The sequence below is a fragment of the Malus sylvestris genome, chromosome 10, assembly GCF_916048215.2.
Source record: "Malus sylvestris chromosome 10, drMalSylv7.2, whole genome shotgun sequence".
NCBI classification, from domain to species: Eukaryota; Viridiplantae; Streptophyta; class Magnoliopsida; order Rosales; family Rosaceae; genus Malus; species Malus sylvestris.
The window spans coordinates 41,898,742-41,923,179 of NC_062269.1; the positions used below are offsets into that span (position 1 = coordinate 41,898,742).

A 24,438-nucleotide genomic window follows, 5' to 3' on the forward strand; every position below is an offset into this window, starting at 1 on the left:
AGTTTTTTTTTTCTTCTCTCTTTAATTTTGTCTTTTTTTTTCCTTTATAAAGATAAAAAAAAAAAAAAAAAATCCTTGTCCCTACTAGACAACCTCCTTAAAAAAGTTTCGTCGCCCACACCATCTCCCATAGTCAGTCGCTGATGGGAGAGCTTGTCCTTTTTTCTTTGTTGTAATGCCCGATGATGAGCTGAAGCCTGAGTGAGTGAGTTAAAAGTTGAGAGGATAAGGTTTTAATGGAATGAACGACAAGTTTTATGGTTCAGACCAATCCTTCTTTTAATACATTTTATTTTATGTATCAAAAATGCTAGCGATAGACCAGATTATTAATTACATTTTGCAAATTACGTAATGTTGATAGGCTGAATTCTTTTTTTAATGATTTAATGAAAAAATTTAATCATTAATTATTACATCATATAATTATTAAAATATAATTTAAATAAATGATATTTCTAACACCAACTTTTATGTATTTGTGTGTATATATGTGTGTGGACCAGGATCCTCTCATGAGCAGTTTCCTAGGGATTCTAGGGATCTCGCAATCATGTCCGTTCATTGTATATCGTACGGTCAGAAATTATTTAAAATTTAAATTTTAAAATTCAAATATGAATAGTACTTAACGAAAACTGACAGCACGATATAAAATGAACGGACAAAATTGCGGGATCCCTAAGGAACTGCTCAGGAGAGGATCCTGTTCTATGTGTGTAAGGTAAAAACGTGATATGAAGAAGTCTCCTCAGCATGCAGCACTGACTTTATTCCCATAGATGGTTAAAAAGGCGAAAAATGCTTCTGATAATATCATGATCTGGTTTATGGGTTTTCTCAACACACCGCGACCAGTTTCTCGATCCCAAAAGTTTCCTTCTTTTATCTAATTCTGGCCACTCCTCTCTGTGGGCTTTTGGTGTTTTTTGATAAACCAACCTCCACACTGACCATTTTCAGGTAAAAACTGAGATTCTCTTCGTTTGCTTTCCTTTTTCTGAAAGGAATGTGCTATTCATACATTTATATTTGGAGGTGAATTGTCTGTCATCCCATTTCTATACTCTTTTCATCCTCTCATATTTTGTGTGATCACGGTTAAGTCACGTCAATATTTTATATTTTTATTACTTTTTATTTTATTATTTTTATAAAAAAATCAATATAAAATGTTGATGTGGCTTAACCGTGACCACACAAACAAGAGGGGATGGGAAGGATATGAAAATGGGAGAGCAGACAATCCACCTCCTTTATATTTATCTCTCATGCACATTTTTTAATTTTTTATTATTGATATTCTTTAATTCATTTGATCTCATAATAAAAAATAAAAAAATTATATAAAAAATAAAAATAAATGTGTAAAAAGTAAAAATGAATGTGTAGAATATAGATAACATTAGTTTTTTAAAATGGAACTTTAACGAAAAGCATCCGGTACTGTTCACTTTAACGAAAAACCACATTTTTACACTAGAAAGTCAATCATGGTACTATTCACTTTACCATTTATTTTATCTTTATTATTAAAACTCAAAGTTTTCAAATATTTTTCATTAGTTTTCCTTTTTTAAAATCACTCACTGTCAACCGGAGTGTCTTGTCAACTTTTTTATTTTTGACAAGTTTTATAATGAATATAAATATAGTGAGTTATTATCTCACATTTCTTTTTATCACCAACGCCTTTTATTAATTTTTATTGTTTGATCACTTTTAACTTATTCAATTTGGCAATAAAAATTGAAAGATGTGAGAAAAATTATATAAAAAAAGGGCTAAATAACACCACCCTAAATATAAAAACAAAACAATAATTAACCATAATTTTATGCCTCCACTCCACTTTCTCCGTCACCCTTCCAACTCTTTCTTTTTTAATTTTAATTTCTAGCTAGTGTTGATAATTTGATATACAGGCAAGGTAGATTCCTGATATTATTCTCTCTTGCACCTTTCAGCTTTTTGCTTCCCAAGAAATAAATAAGTTTTTATCTCGTTACCAAATACCAAACAAATGTAAATAATTATCCTCTTATATATACAGGCAGCAGGTCCATTTTAGCTCTCACTCATCTCTCTCTCTCTCTCTCTCTCTCTCTCTCTCTTCTGGTTTGCTTTTTTCTAGAAGAACCTAGCTTTCAATTTTTGGACGTTATCAGAGCAACCCACCAATGGCAGATTGGAGTGGTATGATGAGCAAAAGCAGTGGTTTTGGTGGGGGAAGAAATGGTGAAAATTTTGAAGAAGAAGAGAGGGAAAACTCAAGTCTCAAGATGCTGAGGAATTCCAAAAATAATAGGTCCTCTACTTCTTCTTCTTCCTCTTCCTCCTCTGCATCTGCATGCCGCCTACCTACTGCTGCAAGAACGATCCCATGGGCCCATAATTATCCTCCAGCTGACCATGAAGTCCAAAAATCAGCTCCTGTGGCAATCCCTGATTGGTCAAAAATTTATGGCAAGAGTGCCAAGATTGGTTCTTCGGTTCATGATGATGATGATGTGTATGGTGTCAATGGGGATGGCGATGGTGATGGTGGTGTCATTGGTGATGGTGATGATGATGACATGGTTCCTCCACATGAATGGGTTGCCAGAAAGCTTGCAAGAAGCCAGATTTCATCATTTTCTGTGTGTGAAGGGATTGGAAGAACACTCAAAGGAAGAGACCTCAGCAAAGTAAGGAATGCTGTTTTAACTAAAACTGGTTTCCTAGAGTAATTATTTCAAGGAGAGCAACTTGGAACAAGTTCATCGGCAGCGTGACGTTTCAATCCAATTAATACAATGTGACGTCACGATTTTAGTAAACCAGTTTTAAGTCATTTCTCAGGAGTTCTACCATCAAATCATTGTTATATAGTCAACGGTTGTTTATATTTATTTTGCTTTTGTTTAACTACTGTTAGCAGATATAGTAGGTGGAAGAGGAACTGGGTAGAGAAAGGTGCCCTCTTACGGTGTGTGATATTTTCCAGTAAAAGAAGGAAGGAAAAAGTTGGAAACCATTCGGCAGCCTCTGAGATTTTGTATGGTAGTCACTATTTGTCAAGTAAACAAGGAATTATGCTGCTTATTTTGGCATTAATTTGTAGTCGACCAAAATGCGGTTGTTGATTTTGGTAGAAATTTGAAAACTGATAAACGATCCTCGTTGTTAATTGAATTGAGTTTTCGTAAGAAAATTTCACAGGCATTAACAAAAATATTATGACTTACGAGATCTCTGTAAATGAAAGATACAATAATTTGATCAAAGACATCCCTCAGTATGTGCAGCCAGCTCCAACAAATGATTGGCTATTCATCTTTTGCCGACATGTAATTGCAGTAATTTATGAGAAATTGTGACCCAAAAAAAAATCTGAGAATCAAGGGCAATACTGGGTTATCACATTTCATTGGTGCTTGCAGGTTTTCTAACCACTCAAATCCCACAAAAATCTTGCAAATTTTTAGTGTTGGGTAAACTTGGGTTACCCTTTTTATCAAATGGAGCATTGGATCCCAAATCCTCAAGGTGCCTACTGTGTCATTGGATCTCTTAAAAAATAAGTGAGAACAAATCTGAAACTAGTTCCCGGCGACGATCAAACTTGTGATAATTCACTTATGAAGCGAACAGTCATTGTGATATTGAAGCTAGTTGAACCTTTTTTTTTTCTTCATACAATGATATTAGAGGTGACGAGTTTGATTAAGTGGCCAAAGAATGTAATTCAACTGCTAATCTCCTCTTTAAATTGATTAATATATAAACAGTATTTCAATTTGATGAACAAATTGAAATAAGAAACGAAAAATAAATGCAAAATAAAAACAAGCAGAAAATGAATACGATGGTATTAGACGTGAAGAGTTGGCTAAAACAGTCAAATAATGAAATTATACTAGATCATACTGCTTTGTCTCCTCTTAAAAAACGAATGAATGGAAATAAGAAACAGAAAATGAATACGAAATGAAACCGAGCAGAAAATCTGAATCCTTCCGTTACATATGGTTACTAGATAAACTTAAGTTACCGAAACACATAATTAACTTAAGTTAATATGATATGAAAGAGTCTTGAAACTGATTCACAAATTGGAAACTGCATAAACTGAAACCGACAACATGAATTTGCACACATATATTTGTCTGGTTCATGAATAATCAAACCATAGTTAATGTAATTTAAATATGATTACACAAACAATCATGCAATTTATTAAATAAATTACCATTTTTCTAACTCCGTGGGTTTGACGTACCATTTTTCTGGTCAAACAACACGAAGCTGTTTACTGTTACTTCCATGGCGAATGAGCGTTTCAGGCAGAGGGACGTTTCAGTAATTTGACATATTAAAGAGGGGCAGTTAGAGGGTCTTCATCGGTGCACCTCTCCTGTCTCTTACAGAAGGAAGAGAGAGAGAGAGAGAGAGAGAGAGAGAGAGAGTGGCCAACACCGTCTCAAGCAGGTGGCTTTTTCCTTCCAAATTTCCAAAAAGCTCTCCTTTTGTCTTTTATTTTTCTGGGTTTGGATTATTTTCTAATTTCCCTGAATTTTTTTTGTTTGTTTTAGCATTGCCGGAAGGAAATGTCTGTGAAGAGCAGAGGATGGGGAGGAGAGGTAACAGTGAGGAATGTGATGTCAAGGAACTGGGCACTTTTGCTTTGCTTTTGCAGCTTCTGTGCTGGAGTTTTATTTACCAACAGGTAAATTTGCAATTTTTATTTAACTCTTGTGCTTGTTTTGAGTACATTTTGCATTTTTTTTACCAAATGCTTGGAACCCCATAACTAGTTGGCTTTTGTGGAAGAATCTGAGGAAATTATTTAAAACTCTGTGTGTTTAACTGCTTAATGATTGCCTGTTTATGTTCGTTGGGTGATTATTTAAGTGCTTAAAACGTTTTGCGTCATCGATGCGAATGATGGGCAAAGACGAATGCGTGTGTTTTTCTATTTGTTCATGTTTTGTATAATTACATTGTTTGATTTGTTTAAGGTTACATGTCAAGAAAACTCGGCATTAGTGGTTTAAGTTATGCTTGTCATAATGATCCAAGAAATTTTCAACAGGTTGTGGATGGTGCCTGAATCAAGGCCATCGCCAATTGGAGCTGAAAAGATATTTTCCGAATCTGATGCGTGTGATCATAAGCTTGTAAGTGTATTCATCACATGTTTTCTAGCCTTAATTTGCATAGCAAATAGTTCTTGAGAATGTTGCCATATTTTGTTAGCTCGGATAATTTCTTTGGTCACTGATCAAGCTAACTTCAAAGGAAAATTTCTTTCAAGGTTATAAAGCACACGACTCGTGACAGTTCAGGGGAAGCTACTAATCAAGTGATTCGGTAAGCTCTGCTGATGCTTCTTTTGAAGCTTCATTTATCTTACAAGAAATGTTGCAGTGTCTCGAAGAACTAAAACAAAGGCTTATTTCTGTTCATGCATGCAGGGAGCTAAATAAAACGGTTTCAAATTTGGAGATGAAGTTAGCCGCTGTTAGGGCAACGCATGAATCTGTACATAATGGATATCCTACGTCTGGAAACTTGAAAACTGTTCAATCAGCTTCGAAGAAAAAGTACTTCCTGGTTATAGGGATCAATACAGCTTTTAATAGCCGAAAAAGAAGAGATTCAGTACGTGCAACTTGGATGCCGCAAGGTGCATTATACATTTGGGTTTAATTTAGTTGCGATGTTGATGGGATATTTGAGTTTCTTGTTCTGGCTATAATTAATGGTTTCTCGTTGAAAAAATCTTTACCAGGTGAGGATAGAAAGAAGCTGGAAGAAGAGAAGGGCATAATCATACGGTTTGTCATAGGTCACAGGTGAGGTTTACCATGCCTTCTTTCACCCATTGTCAGTTACAAAGCATCTTCCACCTGAGTTGCAACGTTTAAGCAAAACTAAATTCGTAGCTAATCTGGTTAAATGTTATGTACGTATCTAGTCATTTCGGCACTGAGACAGATTTAAAGGGTGAATTGCTGTATTCCCCTGCCTGTATAACGGGTAGGCTAGCCTAATGAAGTCTTGTGGTGAATAAGCCTGCACATGATATCTGTTTTTGTTCTCGTTCCTATCGGTACATCCAGGCTATTGAATATGAACTGGTAAATTATGAATGTTTATCGATTTTCCTATTGTTACTAGTCCGACAGCTGGTGGTATTCTTGATAAAGCGGTTGAAGCAGAGGAGCACGCCCATGGAGACTTCCTGAGGCTGGTGATTTTCTTGCCCATTTTAACCAGAAATGTATTATTCGATGTAACACTCCAGTTTACACAATTTCTAATTCATACTATGTTTGCAGGACCATGTAGAGGGATACCTGGAATTATCAGCCAAAACAAAGACGTATTTTTCGACAGCAGTTGCCTTGTGGGATGCTGAATTTTATATCAAAGTTGACGATGACATCCATGTAAATTTAGGTAATATAAATTTAAGATTGTTTTCCACATCTGTTCATTTCCCCGAAGTTGCTCGGGGTGTGTTGCTAACATTATTTTTCTCAGCATTTCGATTTAACCCCTTTTCCATCTCGTTGAGTTGATTTGCCTTTCATTTACCACAGCAACGCTTGGAACGATTTTATCTAGACACCGTCTGAAACCCCGAGTCTATATTGGTTGCATGAAGTCGGGTCCAGTCCTTGCTCGAAAGTAAGCGCGTGGTCTGTTTATTTTTAGCTGGATGTATATTCAGATATTGATGAACATGGTTTTGATGGTGTTTTTATTGTGCAATAGGGGAGTGAAATACCATGAGCCAGAGTTTTGGAAATTTGGTGAGATAGGAAACAAGTATTTTCGGCATGCTACAGGGCAGTTATATGCCATCTCGAAAGATTTGGCAACTTACATATCAAGAAACCAGTAAGTTCTCGCCTTGTCTCTTTTACGGAGCTAAATAAAACTCTGCTCGGAAAGTGTTGCTTCTCAAAAATGCCTTCAACCTTTTAATTTGATTCTTATTTCTTTCTTTTTCTCTCTTGTTGAAGGGATGTGCTGCACAAATATGCCAATGAAGATGTTTCGTTGGGAGCTTGGTTTATTGGTTTAGACGTAGAACAGGTGGACGATAGAAGACTATGTTGTGGTACCCCGCCAGGTAATTTGAAAATTCTATCGATTCTCCTTCTAGTAGTTCTAGCCTGAACGAGTTGTTTTCCCTACACTCGTTTGAGATGTAATTACAGAACATGAAATCTAGCAGTAAAAAAAAAGATAAGATGTTGCTTACACGCATTCTATATGGAGTTGACGTTGTAATATGTACACCAGATTGTATGTGGAAGGCAATGACAGGCAACACCTGCGCTGCTTCATTTGATTGGCGATGCAGCGGGATTTGCAAGTCTGTTGAGAGGATGATGGGCGTTCACGAGCGCTGTGGTGAAGACAAGAATGCTATTTGGAGTGCAAGATTTTCTCAGTGACCGGCGGATGCTCATCCAATCTCACGAGGGATGTGCGGATAGCCTGGATAAGGCATGCAGACTTGTTTTATTCTTTTTTCTGCTCGTTGCTAATAGAGAACCAAAAATATAGAATGCTTACAGTTTAGGGGAATGACAATGTTGTTCGGGGTGCCATCTGCGTTATTGCTGGTGAAATCAACCCCCGACGGCAGGTGAAAAAACTAAAGAGACGATGAGATAAATTTTTAACACCCATTCTTTTGATGGTGGGGAGCTAGATTATAAGTTCTATGCCACAGAAACTATGATTCTTAATATGTAGTAACCTTCAAAGTCTGCAGCATTTGCAGTGTTTTGCTTTCAAATTAATATTATAATGTTTGTTGCCCTCACTCACATTGATTACTGTTTAGTAGTTGTGTTAAAACGGTTATTACCATTGAAAGTGGGCGACTCCAAATCAATAAGGCTTCTCGTTTTAAGAGGGTCGGGTGGGAACGTGTATATACGAACCTTATCCTTATTTTGCAAAGAGATTGTTTTCACAACTCAAATTTGTGACCTTTCAATCACACAAAAAAAAAAAAAAAAAGCATTTTCATTGTGTCAAAACTCGCCCTCGGTTATTATGATTAGTTTGTGATTATTCACAACTTTGGAATGCCCTTTATGAATCTTTAGAAACTTGCAGACAAATTAGGATTTAATTATGGCTTTTGTAGAAAATTGAAAAATTGATTAAAAGCATGAGCAGCTCATTAATTTTGTGAAAATGCGATTGTGGAGTTTTCATGTATAGTTTCTTGTATTTGTGGATCCCATTTGGTAAAGACATAACACAATAAAATAGAAACTCCTGCAAGGCCGATAAATGATTTCTTTCATTCATGTTTGATTTTCGACAAATGAAACGTCTTGTATGAATTTAAAAAAAAATTACAATGCAACGAATATCTCAAAATTAAATGACGTTTCAATAAAAATTCGAAGTCCGCTTTAGTGCCTTTGTCTACATCATATATCTAATTCCCAAAAAAATGTGGTAGATATTAAATTTATGTGTCAATGCTCGAGCACCACACAATAAGTCGCTTGGGCCACAAGATATTTATTTGGATGGAAATGAATCATTTCTGAATCTCTTCCATCAAATTCACCCTATTAGAGAATCCAGATTCTTGAAATATGATCAAATGGTTAAAAATAGGGTTCCTTTTAAAAATTATAATAATTTTAATTGTTAAATCAAATTTTAAGAGTCCGGATCCCTGATTAGATGGATTTGATGGAAGGAATGCTTGGAGTATACCTTTCCTATTTGGATCAAATCCGAAATTTCCTCAGCCATTTTCCGGAATTTGTGAATTTAGGAAAACAAACGAAACGACGTCGTCTGTATTAACAACTTGGTTACGTGACACCGAGAGAGAGAGAGAGGGGAGAGAGATTGCTTGAAACACGCCGAACGGAAAAGAGATATAGATAGAGGAAGTTTGCAAGCAAATAGATTTCGTGTTGGAATCGGAAAGGAACCCTAACAATTAAAGTCTCTCCAATTTATATAATTTATATGTGTTTGTATATATATATATATATACATTCGCCTTTGATAATTCTTCCCGTCTCTGATTGATTTTGACCCTCTTGATCTTTTCCTCCAATCAATCTGCCAAACCCCAGCGACCCTAATCTGTTCCTTTTCGTGTCTGGTAAGTTTAATCCCGCAACGTTTTTTGTGGTATTTGTGTCTGATCTTGTAGTACGATTTTTGGGTAGGAGGGAATTTTCAATTTCGTGATGTCTTGTTGTTTTAAATTTGCAGAGATCAAACGCAGTGAGAGTTCCGCCATGGCCAAAAGCTCGTTCAAGCTTGAACATACTCTGGGTATGTCTTTAATTTTTAATTTTGTTGGGTTATTTGTATTGTATCTGCAATACCCATCTGCCCTTTTGGATTGAAGGATGATTTGCAGATAAAAGTTTAGGTCTTTGTTAGCTTGATAAAACAAAATCTTGGGTTTTTATCGATTGCTTCTGCTTGGTATTGTTTAAATTTTAGTATGAGTTCTTCGATCGAACTTGTTCTGATAACAAACATGTTTTTTCAATGGATTTAAGTTGTGGGATTATAAATCATCGGCCTTTCTTTGACATGAGTCTTTCTGTCAAACTTGTTTTTGATAGAATTAAGTCGTAGGATTCTATACTATCGAACTTTTACTGGCTAAAGGTTGAGTTTTTTTCCATGTAATTGTGATCATTATCAATTTCTTCAGCTTGTATTGTTAGATTTTAGTTTCAGTTTTTCTCTTGGATTTGTTTGTTTGATGGAATATTAAATCGTAGACCTTTCGTGGGTAAAGGTTGACTTTTGTTTCATGGAATGTCTATCGTTGTCGTGATGGCCGATGGGAGAATAATCTTGGTGAAAAGACTGTCTTAATTCTTTATGGAATTAACATCTGTTTTGCTGATATGATGGTCTTGGACTTGCTAATTTCAGAAAGGAGGCAAGCAGAAGCTAGTCGTATCAGGGAGAAGTATCCTGACAGAATTCCAGTAAGAGTTTTACTGAATCAAATACTTTGACTTCCCGTGTTTTCAGGGTTATGCTTTGTTATAATTTGAGCTTCCATGCAGGTGATTGTGGAGAAGGCTGCAAGGAGTGACATTCCTGACATTGACAAGAAGAAGTTAGTAGCTAATTCCCTTCTGCTTTAGTTCTTGTTCATATGTGTTACTACTATGTAATAGGATTGTGCTATATTTATTCATGCTTCCGACATGATTATCTTTACTATATAGTAAATAGTTTGTAGTGTAAGTTGTGCATTTTGACGTACACATGTGATTTATTTACACTGAGGGGGTTCTAGTCATGTGTATATCATTGAGAATTTGAACTCTGGATGGAAGAACGATTTCATATCCTAACTGATGTTTTAGGAGTGGTTAGGAATGGTCTTGATCATCATTGTTTGCATGAACTGGTTACCCTAGTAACCAAGTGTTCCCACGAAATATATATCGTACTCTCATTATATAAGATTTGTATATGTGATAGAAAATGTACCTATTACAACGGCAAACTCGGAGTTCATTTGTGTACATAGCTTCTTTAAAATCAAGGTGTTCTCACATGGTTTTGCTGTTATGTTTCTCTCCACAGATACCTTGTCCCTGCTGATCTCAATGTTGGGCAATTTGTCTATGTTGTACGGAAGAGGATCAAGCTCGGTGCAGAAAAGGCTATATTTATCTTTGTCAATAACGCTCTCCCTCCTAATGGTCAGTTGCAAATTCATCTTTTAGGCTTTCTATACATATTCTTCCAAAGTTGTGGTCCTGATATTTTTTCCTATGTTACAGCTGCCCTGATGTCTACAATTTACGAGGAGAACAAGGACGAGGATGGATTTCTTTACTTGACCTACAGCGGAGAGAATGTCTTCGGTTCCTTTTAAGAGCGAGAATGCTTGTAAATGGAACCTATCAAATGTAAATTCTTGACGTTAACATGGTGGTTGAACTAGTTTTCATTTCATTTAATGGAATTTCAAAGGATGTTAATGATCGTTGAACTATTTTGATTATTTCCGGTTATCGTTTCATCTCACGGTTGTTTAGTAGAATCGAGCCTAGTTTTCATGAGTTGTGCATGAAATAGATATGGTCTTTTGCCACGGTAGTCGATCTTTTTTCGTTCGTTTTACCATCTGCGTAAACGAGAAGAAACTAAGGAAAACTAACAAAATGTTCTCAAAAACTTTAGTTTTAATCAAAATGACAAAATAAAGGTGTAAGTGAATGGTACCAGAGACTATACTTCAAGGATTTCAACATTCTTACACACTAAATAGGCAAAAATAATCACAAATCAACACTTTAGACAATAAACAATTGGATTTTCTGGACATCGAACATTTCTAGTTTACTGGTTTGGTTGGTTTTTCTTCTGGCACTGATTTTTGATCCATTTGATGCCGTTGGATGTGCCGCTCTTGATCTTTTCAGCGCCGGCCATTGCAGCCACCTTGGCTTTGCCTATGCCAGACTTGGTCTCTGCCTTCTTGTTGCTGCTGTCGTTTTCTTCCGTCCTGGTTTGTCTTCATCTTCCAGTGCGCCGATGCCTCCGGCACCCCATTGATCTGCCCACCCCGGTGCTTCGGCAGCCATCTCTTCCCTCAGAATCTCCGACCACCACCCTGTTTTCCTTAAAACATGGCAAAATAATTTGAGATGTATCAATTTAACATCAACCATCCAAAATCCAACATAAAGTTTCCCTTAATCAACTCTAACAATCTTAACAATCTTAGTTGTTCCTCAAGGTGGCTCTTCAGAATCGCCGTCTTTACGTTCATAGCCATTTTTAACAATCTTAACGCGTAACTAATGCAAGCAATATCCGAATGGACTTTATCATGACTACACGCATTCAAAAGATGGATCTGAACTCGGCATGGAATATGATAAATCATGAGAAGGCTTTGTATCAAAATCAAGAACAAGAGAGAGAGTACCTGGAAAGAGATTAGCTAGCGTGTAGATTTAGAAAGATGGTGGAGTTAACCAAAACAACCTAGTTGTATATATTCAGAGACCACATGTGGATGATGGATGGGCTGTCTCTCTCTGTCTATCACCTTCACCTCATTTTTATAAATTTAATGGCTAGTGCTATTCACACATCGTTTTTTTTATCACTTATACACCTTTTTTAGTTTTTATTCACTGATCTTCTTCAATTCATTTGATCCGACAAATGTCTCATAGGCGAGAGGGCTCACCATTATCTTTCTTCAATTGTTCGGATCAAAACAAGTGGATTGGCTTGTTTCGTCCTTTTATCTACACAATTCTTTGTCTTTGTTCGTGATCATGTTGGGCGAAAGATAGTTGTAGAATTGGAAGTTGAGAGGTGATCATGTTGGGCGAAAGATAGTTGTAGAATTGGAAGTTGAGAGGTGTGTGTGAGAAATAAAAATAGGTGTGAAGATAGCACCACCGAAATTTAACTTTGGTATTTACTTTTTTCTTTAAGATTAAAAAGAAAATAGAAAGAAAAAGTAGTTTGCCAACTCATGTCATGAGTGGTTCCGATCCACTGAAGCAAAAGCATCGTTTGGCATTTTGCCCTTCATTGTGCAATCCCTAATCATCATCGTTGATTTCTGGTCGTGCAGAGGCACTGAGCATCTTTTCCTTAACAACCAAGGCATCTCTCTCAACTCTAAGTTCAACAAGCAAGGTAAAACACTAAACTAACATTTGATACTGTATAACCAATGGCGGAATTTAGGAATTATTCAGTGGTTGCGCTAAGCTAGAATTATTAATCCGAATTATTCGTTGGGAGCTTCTTTTACCATATATACATTCAACACTTTGCTCTAGTTTTAGCTTCAATGCATGTAACTGTGGAGAAGACTGGCATGGACAAGGGAATGAGAAAGTTTCTCAAGTTGTCAATTCCCTTGTACTTTGATTGTCTTTTGGGTACAATAATGTTTAGGAAGAGATCGGTTACTCTCACCACCAGAATCAGGGTATACCCACAATTTCGAACCGGAAGGACTTATGCGTGACACCTAACTACCAGCTGCCATCGGTATGAATTTAATAGGAATTTACAAGTTACGCACTAACAATGATTGTTGACAACGGAACTCAAACTTTGGTGAGACGACACAAGGTAAGGACCTTACCAACTGAGCCAACCCTCGTTGGCACAATTGGAATGGGATAAGATAGTTAATTTTTCGACTATACATTTGGTATATGCCTTGGCGAAAGTTGAAGCTCTGCAAACCTACTATTTTAGATGCTAGGGAAATGAGGGAGAAGCATCTCATATACCGGTAAGATTTTCATTGCATCAAATATGCTCCTTCCGATGGATATGATGATCGTACCTAATTTCAACCTCCACGATGAGGGCGAGTGTCGAGATGGATGCAAGGAGTGACATTCCTGACATGGACACGAATTTTTTATTGAAAATCAAAGTGCTTCTTTAAAAGCACTTGGTCGTGATTCCTTTATAAGCATTTAGTGGGTGCTTTTTTATAGAGCAATTTATGACTCATAAGTACTTACAACTGTTTTTGCCACACATATTCATTATAAGAAACATTTTTTATAACACTTTTCAGCTAGGTAGTACTACGGTCCAGTAGTATTCATTTTTACTTCTAGATGAGTGGTTTTAGATTCGATTTTCGCCAAAATAATTTCGTTTGTTAAAAATAAACACTTTTCATGTCATTACACTCCATCTACCACTCCAAACACACACTTGTCGAAGAAAAACCAGTCAAGAGAGTACTTGGTCGTGGGATCAAAGTAGACATTCTCGATTTCCATGGACGATTGAATCCCGAGGACTTTCTTGATTGGTTAAGTAGCGCGGAGAAGTTCTTTGATTAGAAAGAAGTGTGCAATCGAGAAAACAAATGATTAGAAGTGAATGAGAAACACAAAAATTGGGGATGAACTTTTACTAAATCAGTACAACATTTGAGAGTCAAAACCCACTTGCCGGAAAATCGTTGCTACAAATAACTGAAGAACTGATATGGTAATATATGTACAATCAATATATCAATTTCCTTACTTTTACGGTGTCAAAGATTACACAAGTTAATTACTTGGATGATCTCCTCGTGGACTTGGATTTCTTCATTTTGCTAGACTTGTCCTCGATGCTCGTCCACGTATAACCGCTAGGAATGGCGAAAGGGTCAGAAGAGTCTTGAGCCGCCGCCACTGCAGGAGGAGCACAGTGTTGGTGTTGGTGGTGGTTTTGCTTGCTCGCGGAAGACCCCGACTGGCTGCTGTTCCGCCTCAGCCACGACGATGACGAAAAGGATGGTGGATTTTGCGCCTTGTATCTGTGTTCCTCCTCCTGCTGCCCTCGTCCTTCATGAATAAACTGTCTGGGGCTTGACATTGGAGTGAAGAATTGCTCAGTTGGCGGGAGCTCAACGAACTTCGTGAATGTTATCACCACTCTCACTGTGGGGACCACCGGTATTGCCACCTGTCCGTCACCAAACAACTCCATAAGCTAAACAAGGCTATAATCTCAAAATGACCTCAAGATGACAGTTTAACCGTTAATGACGTGGCAAAATCTAAGGTCAAAGAAGTTTTCCAATTTTTTTTTAAGATACTAACTCGAGTGTAACAATTCGGACACACTATTCTAACAACTGAGCTAACTCACATCTGTAGTATTAAAAGAAACTCACTTGTTTGGCCATTGCATAAATGACGTGGTGGGTGGTCAGCAAATAAGGAATCATAAAAGGATAAAAATTGGGACCACAAACCATGCCTAATTGTAAAGACAAGGATACTCAAACACTGAGTCTGAAAGGCCCGACCACGTGTTATGTGCTATTGCTCTCGCACAAAGACACTCTTGCATTGTGTATCAAACCAACTTAGAGCCAAGATTGCACTCCAAAGTAGAGATTCACAATGTCTCATGAACGACGTGGTCAGGTTGTTTCCGCTCAAGATTTTCGACCAGGAAGTAAGTAACGCCACAAATAAAGCGTTACACGTCGAATCACCGACCACGGAGGCCCCACAAAAAGCTTCTAATCTAAGGTATGATTCTGGAAAACGACGACCCTCACTAATGGGATCCACTAAAACGCACAGTTTCTCACTTGTCACTTGTCACTTGTCACCACTTTAAAGTCAGCTCTCTTTGTCTCCCGTTTAAAACAGCTTACGCCACAAGCATAAAAAGCACCAAAAAGCAAATAAAACAGACCAAACAATAGACTCCACGACCACCCATGCCCCTCCGGGCCCACCCAATCTCGAGTGGGACCCCAATACGATATTCTGTGAAATGCCCCTTACCTTAACCGGAAAAGTCCCTGGCGGGAACTTGGTGGTGAGCAACTCCCTCATCCTCCTAACGGCCTTCACCTTGTTCGCCAAGATGTCCAGTAACGGCAGCAGCTCTTCCGTCTTTAACGGGAACTGCTCCGTCAGCCAAACGCACGGCCTCAAGCTCCTCACGAACTCTTTCTCTTTCGTCTGCACCGGCGCCGCAGCAATCGCAGCTGTTTTAGACCTCCTCGACGGAGGCCCGGAAATTGACGAAACGTCGACGCTTTTTCTCCCCAATGCCACCCTTGATGGTGGCCCGGAAATTGACGAAACGTCCACGCTTTTTCTCCCCAATGCCACCCTTGACGGTGGTCCGGAAATTGACGAAACGTCGACACTTTTTCTCCCCAATGCCACGAACTCCCTATCCTCCCTCACGAAGCTACTGTGCCTCCTGCCGTAGGGAATTCCGAAGCTCGGATTCTCCGCCACCAAAAACCCGTCGTCGTCCTCGTCGAGCTCGAGGGGAAGCACCTGCTCGCTCCCCGCCACATCAGCGTCGCCATTGGCGACTTTTCTCGAGCGGAAGCTGAACACGACATTGTGAATTTCGTACACTCGAGCTTTCCACTCTCCGACGCTCTCCGTCTTATCCTGCCTCCTCCAATTGGTCCGCCCGACGAGCTCCGCCTTGGTGACGTCCATGCCGGGGCGGTACACACTCGTCTGGGAGCAGAATCCGGCGATGTCCGACTCACTCATCGGCGACCCGGCGTTCTCGAACGCGTCGAAGATTTTCCGATCGTCGCGGTTCAAAACGAGCAGCGATCCCGGGGGAACGTCGTGGCTTTGATCGCCGTCGCCGAGGAAGAGGAAGCTCTGATCGGCGCGCTGGATCTTCAATCCGTCAAATCCGGCCAGCGACGTGTCAGCGCGCAAGTTGCCGTCGCGCTTCCAGATCTTGTACGTGTCGGAGGGAGCGATCTTCCCGACGAAGGGAATGACGGAGCTTTCGAAGTGGAAAGAGATCTCCATGTAAAAATCTCGCATTCTTCGGAGCACGGCGATGACACGTGGAAGACGGCGCCGCCACTTCGCCCAAGCGGAGCGGTGGTGGTGCCGGAGAAGGATTAAAGCAACGTCGGAGCTCCGGCGACATAAGGCTTCCTGCAGGGGATTCCAGCCGGCGGAGTTCTGGAGGGACACGTCGGCGCCTGCGGAGGCTAGAATTTTGGCGGACGCTGCGTCGTTTAGCCTGACGGCGAGGTGGAGAGGGGTTTCTCGGAAGGGAACGTCGCGGCGGTCGAGTACGGATGAGATCCGGTCCGCGGTCCGTTCCTGAGAGAGGGAGTCGGACTCGGTGTGGATCTGAGTAGGATCGGCGAGTCGCGGAAGGGTGGCGACGATTCGGGAGAGCGTGGTGTGGTCAGCCAGAACGACGGCGTAGTGAACCGGGCTGTGGGAGTAGTCGTCGGGCTTGAGCGGCGGAAATGACGGCGTCGATGTCGCCGACGATTTGGCCATGGTTTTACTGCGTAGGGGGAGTCGGGTGTTTTCAGTGTGGGCGTTTTAACTGAGAGAAGGAGGGACAGAATGTTATGGGAGAACGAGAACGAGCGGTGCGGGGGTAATTTCGTCATTTAGTTTTATTGAAAACCGTAAATATTAATTAATCGGCGCGACTTTTGGTGGAGTTCTGGGGTTGGTGTCAGGCAAGGCGTCGGGGATGTTTCTTTCCATCCAAGTACTTTTTTCTGCTTCCGTTTCTTTTGTTTGTTTTTTCCTCGTCGTCCTTTGAATTTCTGTCTTTCCCCTTTTTGTGTTTGATTTTTATTTTTTCTAGTTCGAATTTTAGAAATCTTAAAAATAATAATAATACAAACTGTTTAAACAAAAAAAAAAATTGCAAAATATGAGATTGAAGATTTTAATTTCAGTCATTTCATTGTGAAAACGCACTGACAAATTAGACTTAGGATGCTTTGAATTCATATGGTTGATACGGGAAATATATGTATTCGACATTTTGAATTAGTTGGATTAGAGACATTCATCAAAAGTGAGTTCTACTTTATTTGATTCAGTGTTTTGCGTTAGGATCCTCTTCAGATCCCTAAGCTTGTCTGCAAGCCTTGCCTCCAGCAGAGCCGCGAAGCCATCGCAGCTTCTTATCCTCCCTTGAACAAGACCGTAAACCCGTGATTGTAACCTTGCCTCGAACAAGACCGCAAAGCAATTGATTACAACTACAATTTCGACGACACAGTCGTTCCTCCACATATGCGCCCCTTTCAACCCTCATGTCACGTGTCATGTGTGTTCCATTAGCATTTAAACTAAATTGTTTAGTTCTATGTGCTAGTTGAATACACGCAATATAAAGAAAAGTAAGAAAATAAAAATAATAAAAAAAGTAAGTACGAAGGATGTTAGCATTTCGCGCTCTTGATAAAATAACAGAGGAAGTAGAGAATGATTTGTGGGACCTGGAAATGGTGTTGGGGCCTATCGTTTTGGTGTTGGGGGAGAGCGATTAGTCAGCGTCTAAGGATGTGTATGTATGTGACATGACACGGGGGAAAAACAGGGAGCGTGTTTGCCCTAAACGCGACCAAATTCGATTCCAAACGGATTTCATTTCACACTAACCCATGCAATATGCATACAATATACACTTGTATAAAGTGAAAGTACCCTCTCGGATTTTCCCGTGACCGACCATTTCAAACTATCGCACTTTATTTTAGACGACCAATTTGTTGCAAAGTACATTTCACCCTGTTTGTGTCCGCGCACTAACATTTATCAGTGCGAATGTACTTTGCAACACTTCTATTATAGATTGAACATTGTTTGCCTCCAAATTAGACCTGGGCATTTTTTGACTTTCGTATTTTAAGAGACCAACTGGTGACAAAGTTAAGATAGTTCATTTTTTCGATTGCTGAGAAGACTTGAATACTTGTTCAACTGCAATTTATCTGTAAAGATAAATGATTTCTTACACATTCGAAACTAACTATTCTTTTTGCTCCTTCATGGGCTTTGTGGGCCTTGGTTTTGGGAAGTGAAGGAAACCATTTTAAAGGTTTTAGCGGGCCGCAATATGGTGCTGAAATGGGCCATACAGTGCGTTGTATTAGTGAATCACCAGGACCGGGCCCAATGGGTTTAAGACAGGACATCTAGAGCCCAAATTTGATAGTTCTCGATTGCTGTAAATGGTACAACATTACTTGTACAATTATGATAGAAATCTAACTCTCTTAATTACGTTGTGAGCCTAACTCGTACATCGGATATAAAAGTTTAACTTTCGTATTTCATACGTTTTCTCTTTCAGATATTAAAATAAAACGCGTTTAGTAGCTTTGACTGTAGAATACCTACTCGCACATCAAATATAAAAGTTTTAACTCTTGTAGTGCATACGTTCTCTCTTCCCGATCACTAATCCTCATTTAGTAGCTTCAAACGGTAGACAATAATTCTCATTTAAAACAAAAACAACGTCCAATTTCAGTTTGAAGATTTTAGGAGCAACGTCCAATTCTTGACGCAAGGGCATAGTCCCTAGCCATCGCCCCATTGTTGGGTATTGACCAGTTATATAGAAGATAGTGACTTCAATTGTTATTTTGTAAAGTGGTCAAATGAGATACTTAATTTTAATCATAGGATAACTTATGGCTCGTTTACTTAACAAAAGCGAGGGAAGTAAAGAGTCGGGAAGCTTATGAATACACTAATTAAAGAGAATCAGATCAACGGGTTCTCTCAGTTGATTTGAGTCATAGTTTTTCCAGTACTAAATTTTGAATTGTAAGGTAAGGCTTACGTTTTTTTTTTTTCAATTTATCATATGTTAATAAACCAAAAATAAAGTTAGGTATCAATTTCACGCCTCAATTCGTGTTAAGTAAACACGTCAAAGCATGAAATGTTGCTGAAAAGTAAAGTGGAATCTCCCTTTCCTCACCAAAAATGTTAGGTTCTACTTGCACATCCAAAACATCTATATGTTTGGATACAACTCACAACAAGAATAGTGATAGGTTTAGCCCCTTTTTTTTTTCCACAACCCTCTCTCTCCTCTCTCTCTCTCTCTCATCAAAAGCCAGATCATTTTCATAAAATATTTGTATTAAGTACTGATAATTATACACTGAAAATATTCTCAGCTTCCATTTATTTTCTTTGTTTTTATATTTTACCCGAGGCTGCGAGAGGCAGCGTGTATCTAACAACATTCTTGCTCACCTACCCTCCCTCATACCTCCATTCCTCTCTAATTTCTTCGCCTTGTCGCTCTCTCTCTCTCTCTCTAAAACCCTCAAAGTTCCAACCTTTTCAATCCCCAAAAGATTTCTCGTTTTCTTACATTTTTCTCACTCAAACACAATTTTGTGGGGTCCATCGCCAGCCACCATTTTCATCGACCCTGACAATGTGCTTACTGGGTTTCATCCAACAAACCCCCCACCAACTTCCTCCTCTCTCATGAGCCCGGGTTCTTCTCAAAGATTCTGTCTTTTCGCAATTTGCATATCTGGGTTCGGTGGAAATTTCAGCTGATTGATTGATTGATGGCTGCCAAGGCTGCATCCATCTGGGTTTATGCTAAAACCCCTTATTCTCATCAGGGTGTCTCGGATTTGGGCACGAACCGCTCCGGGTTGGCTTTGAATTCGAATTCCCGCAAATGGGAATGTTCTTGTTTGGCCGTTGCTTCCGCCCATAGAGCTATCACTCCGGTGGAAGATGAAAAACCGAGCCTTGGCGGCGCCGCCGAGTCTTCCGGTGCAATGGAACGGATTGAGGACAATAAGACCAGGGGGTTCCACAAGGATTTGAACCTTCTTCCTAGTGAGTTTACTCCACAAGCTGATAATTTTATGTTTTGCTCAATTTCTCTATGTTTAATTTTCAATTGGGTTCTTGTATGTTGGGATTGAGCAAATAGAACTTTGGTAGGTGAAGAACAAAGTTAGATTTTGACTACTTGTTGGGCAATGCAGAATAGTTTAGCTCCTCTGCAATGCAGAACAAAGTTAAGTTTAGTAGCTTTATTTTATGTGATGGCTATTGCCTATTGGTACTTGGGTTTTCATCATTAAGAAGATTTTGTTTGACAGCTGTAGCATCGGTACATTTAACTGATTTGGCCTAGATATTTAGATGAGGGTAGGATCAAATGAATGAGATTAGGCAAACAATTACATCAAAATTTATGACATATCAGTGAGGACTAGGAGGATTTCCATTATGACTTGACAATGAGAACTAGTAAGTACCTTACTCTTTCAGATGCCCGGTGTTGGTGGAAATAACGCAATTCGTATTTATGGAAATAATGTTATTGATGGAAACTTTGAAATTTTTCAGAAATGTCAAATTTGGGTACTGTCTATCATAGTTGACCAAATTCTTGGTGTATCTTGTGTTGGGAAACCAATAGATTTAGCAATAAAATTAGGTTTATATCCAGCAAAAAAAGACTTTTTGAAGATATCTTGACAATTCACACTAATGCTAAAGTCCATCGATATCTAAACAGCACGCTGGTGTAATATAGGTCATATCTTTCCGCCTCCTTATTGATATTGGTAGGTTCAAAAAGCGGCAATATCTTGGATACTAAATTCCACCTTGGATTACAAATATGAACCCATGGTCAGGTGGGTTCCAAAATGAGATCAAAGACCTGACAATCCCACTTAAACATATAATCTCTGAAAACATTTTGGGCCAATCCAAAAGGTTGATTTCAAAAGGCAATGTAACAATCAGATTTTGTAAATGTGTCCACATCCAAATACTTAAAAGAACAGCTTGGTTGTTGTGGTGATTTTTGTATTTCTCGTTGTCTAATGTGCTAGTATACTTCTTCCTTCTAACGATCCTTTGTTTTCAATTTTATCTTACAATTGTTTCTTTCACACTCACTTCTCATAGCTTGAATATGAATTAATTGCAGAACCATTGACAGCAAATGACCTTTCTTCTCCTAGTAATGGTTCGCAAGTGAGAGTTGCTTATCAGGTAGATCTTCTCATTGATTACTTGCATTCTTTTTGGTGTTCATACATTTTTTTTTGCTCTTATGTATGTTGTATTTTCTGTTTTAGGGGTTACCAGGGGCATATAGTGAGGCTGCTGCATTAAAAGCTTATCCGAAGTGTGAGACCGTCCCATGTGACCAGTTTGAAGCTGCATTCAAGGTTGAATAATTGTTTTTAAAAGTTATCATTTTTTTAATTATATTTACCTGTTTGTGTACCTTGATTAGGTTATTTTTTTTCATTTAACAGGCAGTTGAACTTTGGTTAGTGGATAAAGCAGTTCTTCCCATTGAGAATTCTGTTGGCGGAAGCATCCACCGTAATTATGACTTGCTACTTCGCCATAGACTGCACATAGTTGGAGAGGTACAATTGCAAGTGAACCATTGTCTCTTGGGGTTGCCTGGTGTAAGAAAAGAGGAAGTAAAACGTGTTTTAAGCCATCCTCAGGTTGGTCTTTCACTTATTTTCTTTTTCAATTCTTTTCTATTTGCATAAGCGGACAGCTGATGAATATATTGTCTGATCTGTCTAGTTCATATGGCATGAACGCTCATATCATTGTGTCCTCAAATTGCCTATTTGCAACAATGGGAATGTTCCCCAATTAGGTAATCTTAGATTCTTAATTGCTTTGGACCACAGCCAAAAAGGAAAATCGATATATGATAGCTAACAAGTTTTGAAATGCTCTTTCGTGGAGCTCCTCCATAATTGGCTTGTCTTTCATGTAACGTCTACTAGCAGCGTTTCCACAACCACCACACAGTACTAGCAGATTGTGATTACTTTCTTGCCACTGGAACTGGTAGCAAAATGGGTCATAGGTCTTGAGCTAGCACTTTTTAGATATCTTCTATTTGGTTTGACTGCAGAAAATTTGAGCAGTAGTGAATTAATTTTACACGTGGCATACATGCATGCATGTACAATCTAATCTTTCAAATGAAAGACCTAGTTCTTCAAACTTTTTTTGTGGACATTTTCGCTTGCAGGCTCTTGCTCAATGTGAGATGACGCTAAGCAGTTTGGGTATCGTCAGAATCAATGCCGATGACACTGCTCTGGCTGCACAGGTTATCAATATATCTTCAGCATTGTTAACTGTGATAGACATTAAGGGTGTTTATATGCTGAGGGTTAGGAAATTTTGTACAGATGGTGGCCTCAACTGGCCTACGGAATACTGGTGCTGTTGCAAGTGCTCGAGCTGCAAAAATTTATGGGCTTGAAATTCTTGTAGAAAAAATTCAAGTAAGGCTATTCTTTTAGATTCCTTGTTCAGGTTTATTCTATAAGTTAAGCTGGCTTGTTTGAACATCAGTTGGGTATTGATATGGTAGTATGGTACACATCTGGATGGATTGAGAATTGACCTCTTCTCCTCTCTTAAGAAAGCAGATGGTGCAAATTCACTGTTGTCTCAGCTTGCTAGTTAGTTCAGTAGGGTGTTTGCAAGCTATTCTTTCCAAGCATTACAGAGTTCTACATGTCACATTTTCTTGCTTTGAGTATTTGCATTTCTTTTACAATATGATACTGCAAAGATGCATCACTCTCTCAGATGTTGGATGTTTTAACTTATTTTGCACCTCTTTTTATTTCGTGAAGACGATGGCTGCTGGGGATTACTAAACACACCGCTTGATTAATTTACTAATACTTTGCCTTGGCCAGGATGATGACGATAATATCACTCGCTTTTTGATACTTGCAAGAGAACCGATAATTCCAGGGACTGACCGGCCATATAAGGTGTAAACCTTTGCTTTGTTTTGTTTTATTTTATTTTATGTATCTTTGTTTTCCTTTAATCTTCTGAATATTTATTTATAAATTTTCTTCATAGACGAGCGTTGTTTTCACTCTTGAAGAAGGTCCTGGTGTACTATTTAAAGCCTTAGCAGTATTTGCTCTTAGGGGCATTAACTTGACAAAGGTAACCTTAGGTAATCATTTTTTGTTTTCTTTCATGCTCACCCACTGTGTTTAGCTTTTTGACAAATCTTCTCCTTTTGGAGCAATTTCAGATAGAGAGTCGCCCACAGAAGCAACGTCCACTAAGGGTTGTGGATGATTCAAATGAAGGGAGTGCCAAGTGAGTGGCACTAAGTATATAATATGAAAAGTTTTACATATCCGCACCAGTATATACAGAACAGACAGGTCATGATATGACTCTTAATATGGGTAAGGTCGCTACAAAAATGACATTCTACAGATTGATTGATCGATCTGTTTTGGCAGGTATTTCGACTACCTCTTTTACATTGACTTTGAAGCTTCTATGGCAGAGCCCCGTGCCCAATATGCTTTGGGACATCTGCAGGTCGGTCTCGTATCATTTAGATGCATGTTCTTTATTTTCTCACCTTTCAAAAACTTTTATTTTGTGCCGGAGGTTTTGCCACATGGTGACACACTTAAGCTTGAAATTACAATGTCTTCCTCTGAAACCTCTCCACCCCAGTATAAAGCATTGGTGATTTAAGGGTGAATTGCTTTCTTTTGCAGGAATTTGCAAGATTTCTTCGTGTCCTTGGTAGCTACCCAATGGACACGATTCCATAGAAGGCAGTCGTTTCTTGGGCTCAATTTCGTAATGGTTTTGGTTTCCAGACATGCAAACACAGTTCAACCTTCAATGTTGTATATATCTGGGCGCTGAAACTGCATACACAGATCAAGCTTCAAACGAGGAGACAATTCCTCTCAAAGCTTCATTTTTCTTTCCTTTTCGACTCTATATCATTCTTTGTTTCCTCCGAACGGGGGTTTTTACTGTTTCAGGACTGTCATGATATCTGGATACAACACCGGGAGGGTCCCTCCCGACTACCCAAATTACAATCTGTAAACAATACCTCAGGATTCATGGAAGACAGATTTGTGTGTTACGACTAAAGACAGTTTGTGATGCTTTCTGCTTTGTGTCTATCATCATTTCACTTGGTTCTTAGGTGTTCGCCCTGCAATCTCGTCCTCGGGATTATAGAGTAGAAAATCCGTTCAGAAAATATGAAACTCTGAAGCTCTATCAATTCGGTAAGACGAGAAATATCGTAATGATGGCGAGGTTGCAAATCCGTGAC

General features: G+C 38.8%; 5 protein-coding genes across 6 annotated transcripts; 4 read left to right on the forward strand and 1 right to left on the reverse strand.

The window, feature by feature from the left end:
- The first annotated feature begins 2,087 nt into the window (after window positions 1-2,087).
- Window positions 2,088-3,174, forward strand: LOC126586360 (uncharacterized). The gene has a single exon (XM_050251187.1). It carries the CDS (start codon window positions 2,181-2,183, stop codon window positions 2,727-2,729), a length of 549 nt encoding a protein of 182 aa, XP_050107144.1. The 5' UTR covers window positions 2,088-2,180; the 3' UTR covers window positions 2,730-3,174.
- Window positions 3,175-4,339: 1,165 nt separating this feature from the next.
- On the forward strand, window positions 4,340-7,829 carry LOC126586356 (probable beta-1,3-galactosyltransferase 3). Its single transcript, XM_050251184.1, has 12 exons — window positions 4,340-4,470; window positions 4,575-4,708; window positions 5,075-5,159; window positions 5,297-5,352; window positions 5,457-5,668; window positions 5,774-5,837; window positions 6,163-6,235; window positions 6,324-6,444; window positions 6,588-6,675; window positions 6,763-6,888; window positions 7,014-7,123; window positions 7,297-7,829. The coding sequence occupies exons 2-12, from the start codon at window positions 4,590-4,592 to the stop codon at window positions 7,449-7,451; spliced, it is 1,209 nt and encodes a 402-aa protein (XP_050107141.1). The 5' UTR covers window positions 4,340-4,470; window positions 4,575-4,589; the 3' UTR covers window positions 7,452-7,829.
- A 998-nt stretch (window positions 7,830-8,827) lies between these two features.
- Window positions 8,828-11,049, forward strand: LOC126586362 (autophagy-related protein 8C-like). Its single transcript, XM_050251199.1, has 6 exons — window positions 8,828-9,142; window positions 9,256-9,318; window positions 9,937-9,992; window positions 10,074-10,126; window positions 10,603-10,721; window positions 10,803-11,049. Exons 2-6 carry the CDS (start codon window positions 9,282-9,284, stop codon window positions 10,895-10,897), a joined length of 360 nt encoding a protein of 119 aa, XP_050107156.1. The 5' UTR covers window positions 8,828-9,142; window positions 9,256-9,281; the 3' UTR covers window positions 10,898-11,049.
- A 2,869-nt stretch (window positions 11,050-13,918) lies between these two features.
- Window positions 13,919-16,865, reverse strand: LOC126586353 (uncharacterized). Its single transcript, XM_050251181.1, has 2 exons — window positions 15,312-16,865; window positions 13,919-14,475 (listed from the first exon to the last, which is right to left on the reverse strand). The coding sequence occupies exons 1-2, from the start codon at window positions 16,806-16,808 to the stop codon at window positions 14,080-14,082; spliced, it is 1,893 nt and encodes a 630-aa protein (XP_050107138.1). The 5' UTR covers window positions 16,809-16,865; the 3' UTR covers window positions 13,919-14,079.
- Window positions 16,866-19,364: 2,499 nt separating this feature from the next.
- On the forward strand, window positions 19,365-24,251 carry LOC126586421 (arogenate dehydratase/prephenate dehydratase 1, chloroplastic). 2 transcript variants are annotated; one of them, XM_050251263.1, is made up of 11 exons: window positions 19,365-20,150; window positions 21,262-21,326; window positions 21,413-21,505; window positions 21,596-21,796; window positions 22,342-22,422; window positions 22,505-22,600; window positions 23,024-23,101; window positions 23,196-23,285; window positions 23,377-23,444; window positions 23,594-23,675; window positions 23,748-23,863. In XM_050251263.1, exons 1-11 carry the CDS (start codon window positions 19,871-19,873, stop codon window positions 23,835-23,837), a joined length of 1,224 nt encoding a protein of 407 aa, XP_050107220.1. In that variant the 5' UTR covers window positions 19,365-19,870; the 3' UTR covers window positions 23,838-23,863. The 2 variants fall into 2 exon arrangements, with proteins under 2 accessions (XP_050107220.1, XP_050107221.1); XM_050251264.1 differs by having other exon boundaries at window positions 19,368-20,150; window positions 23,861-24,251.
- The last annotated feature ends 187 nt before the right edge of the window (window positions 24,252-24,438 follow it).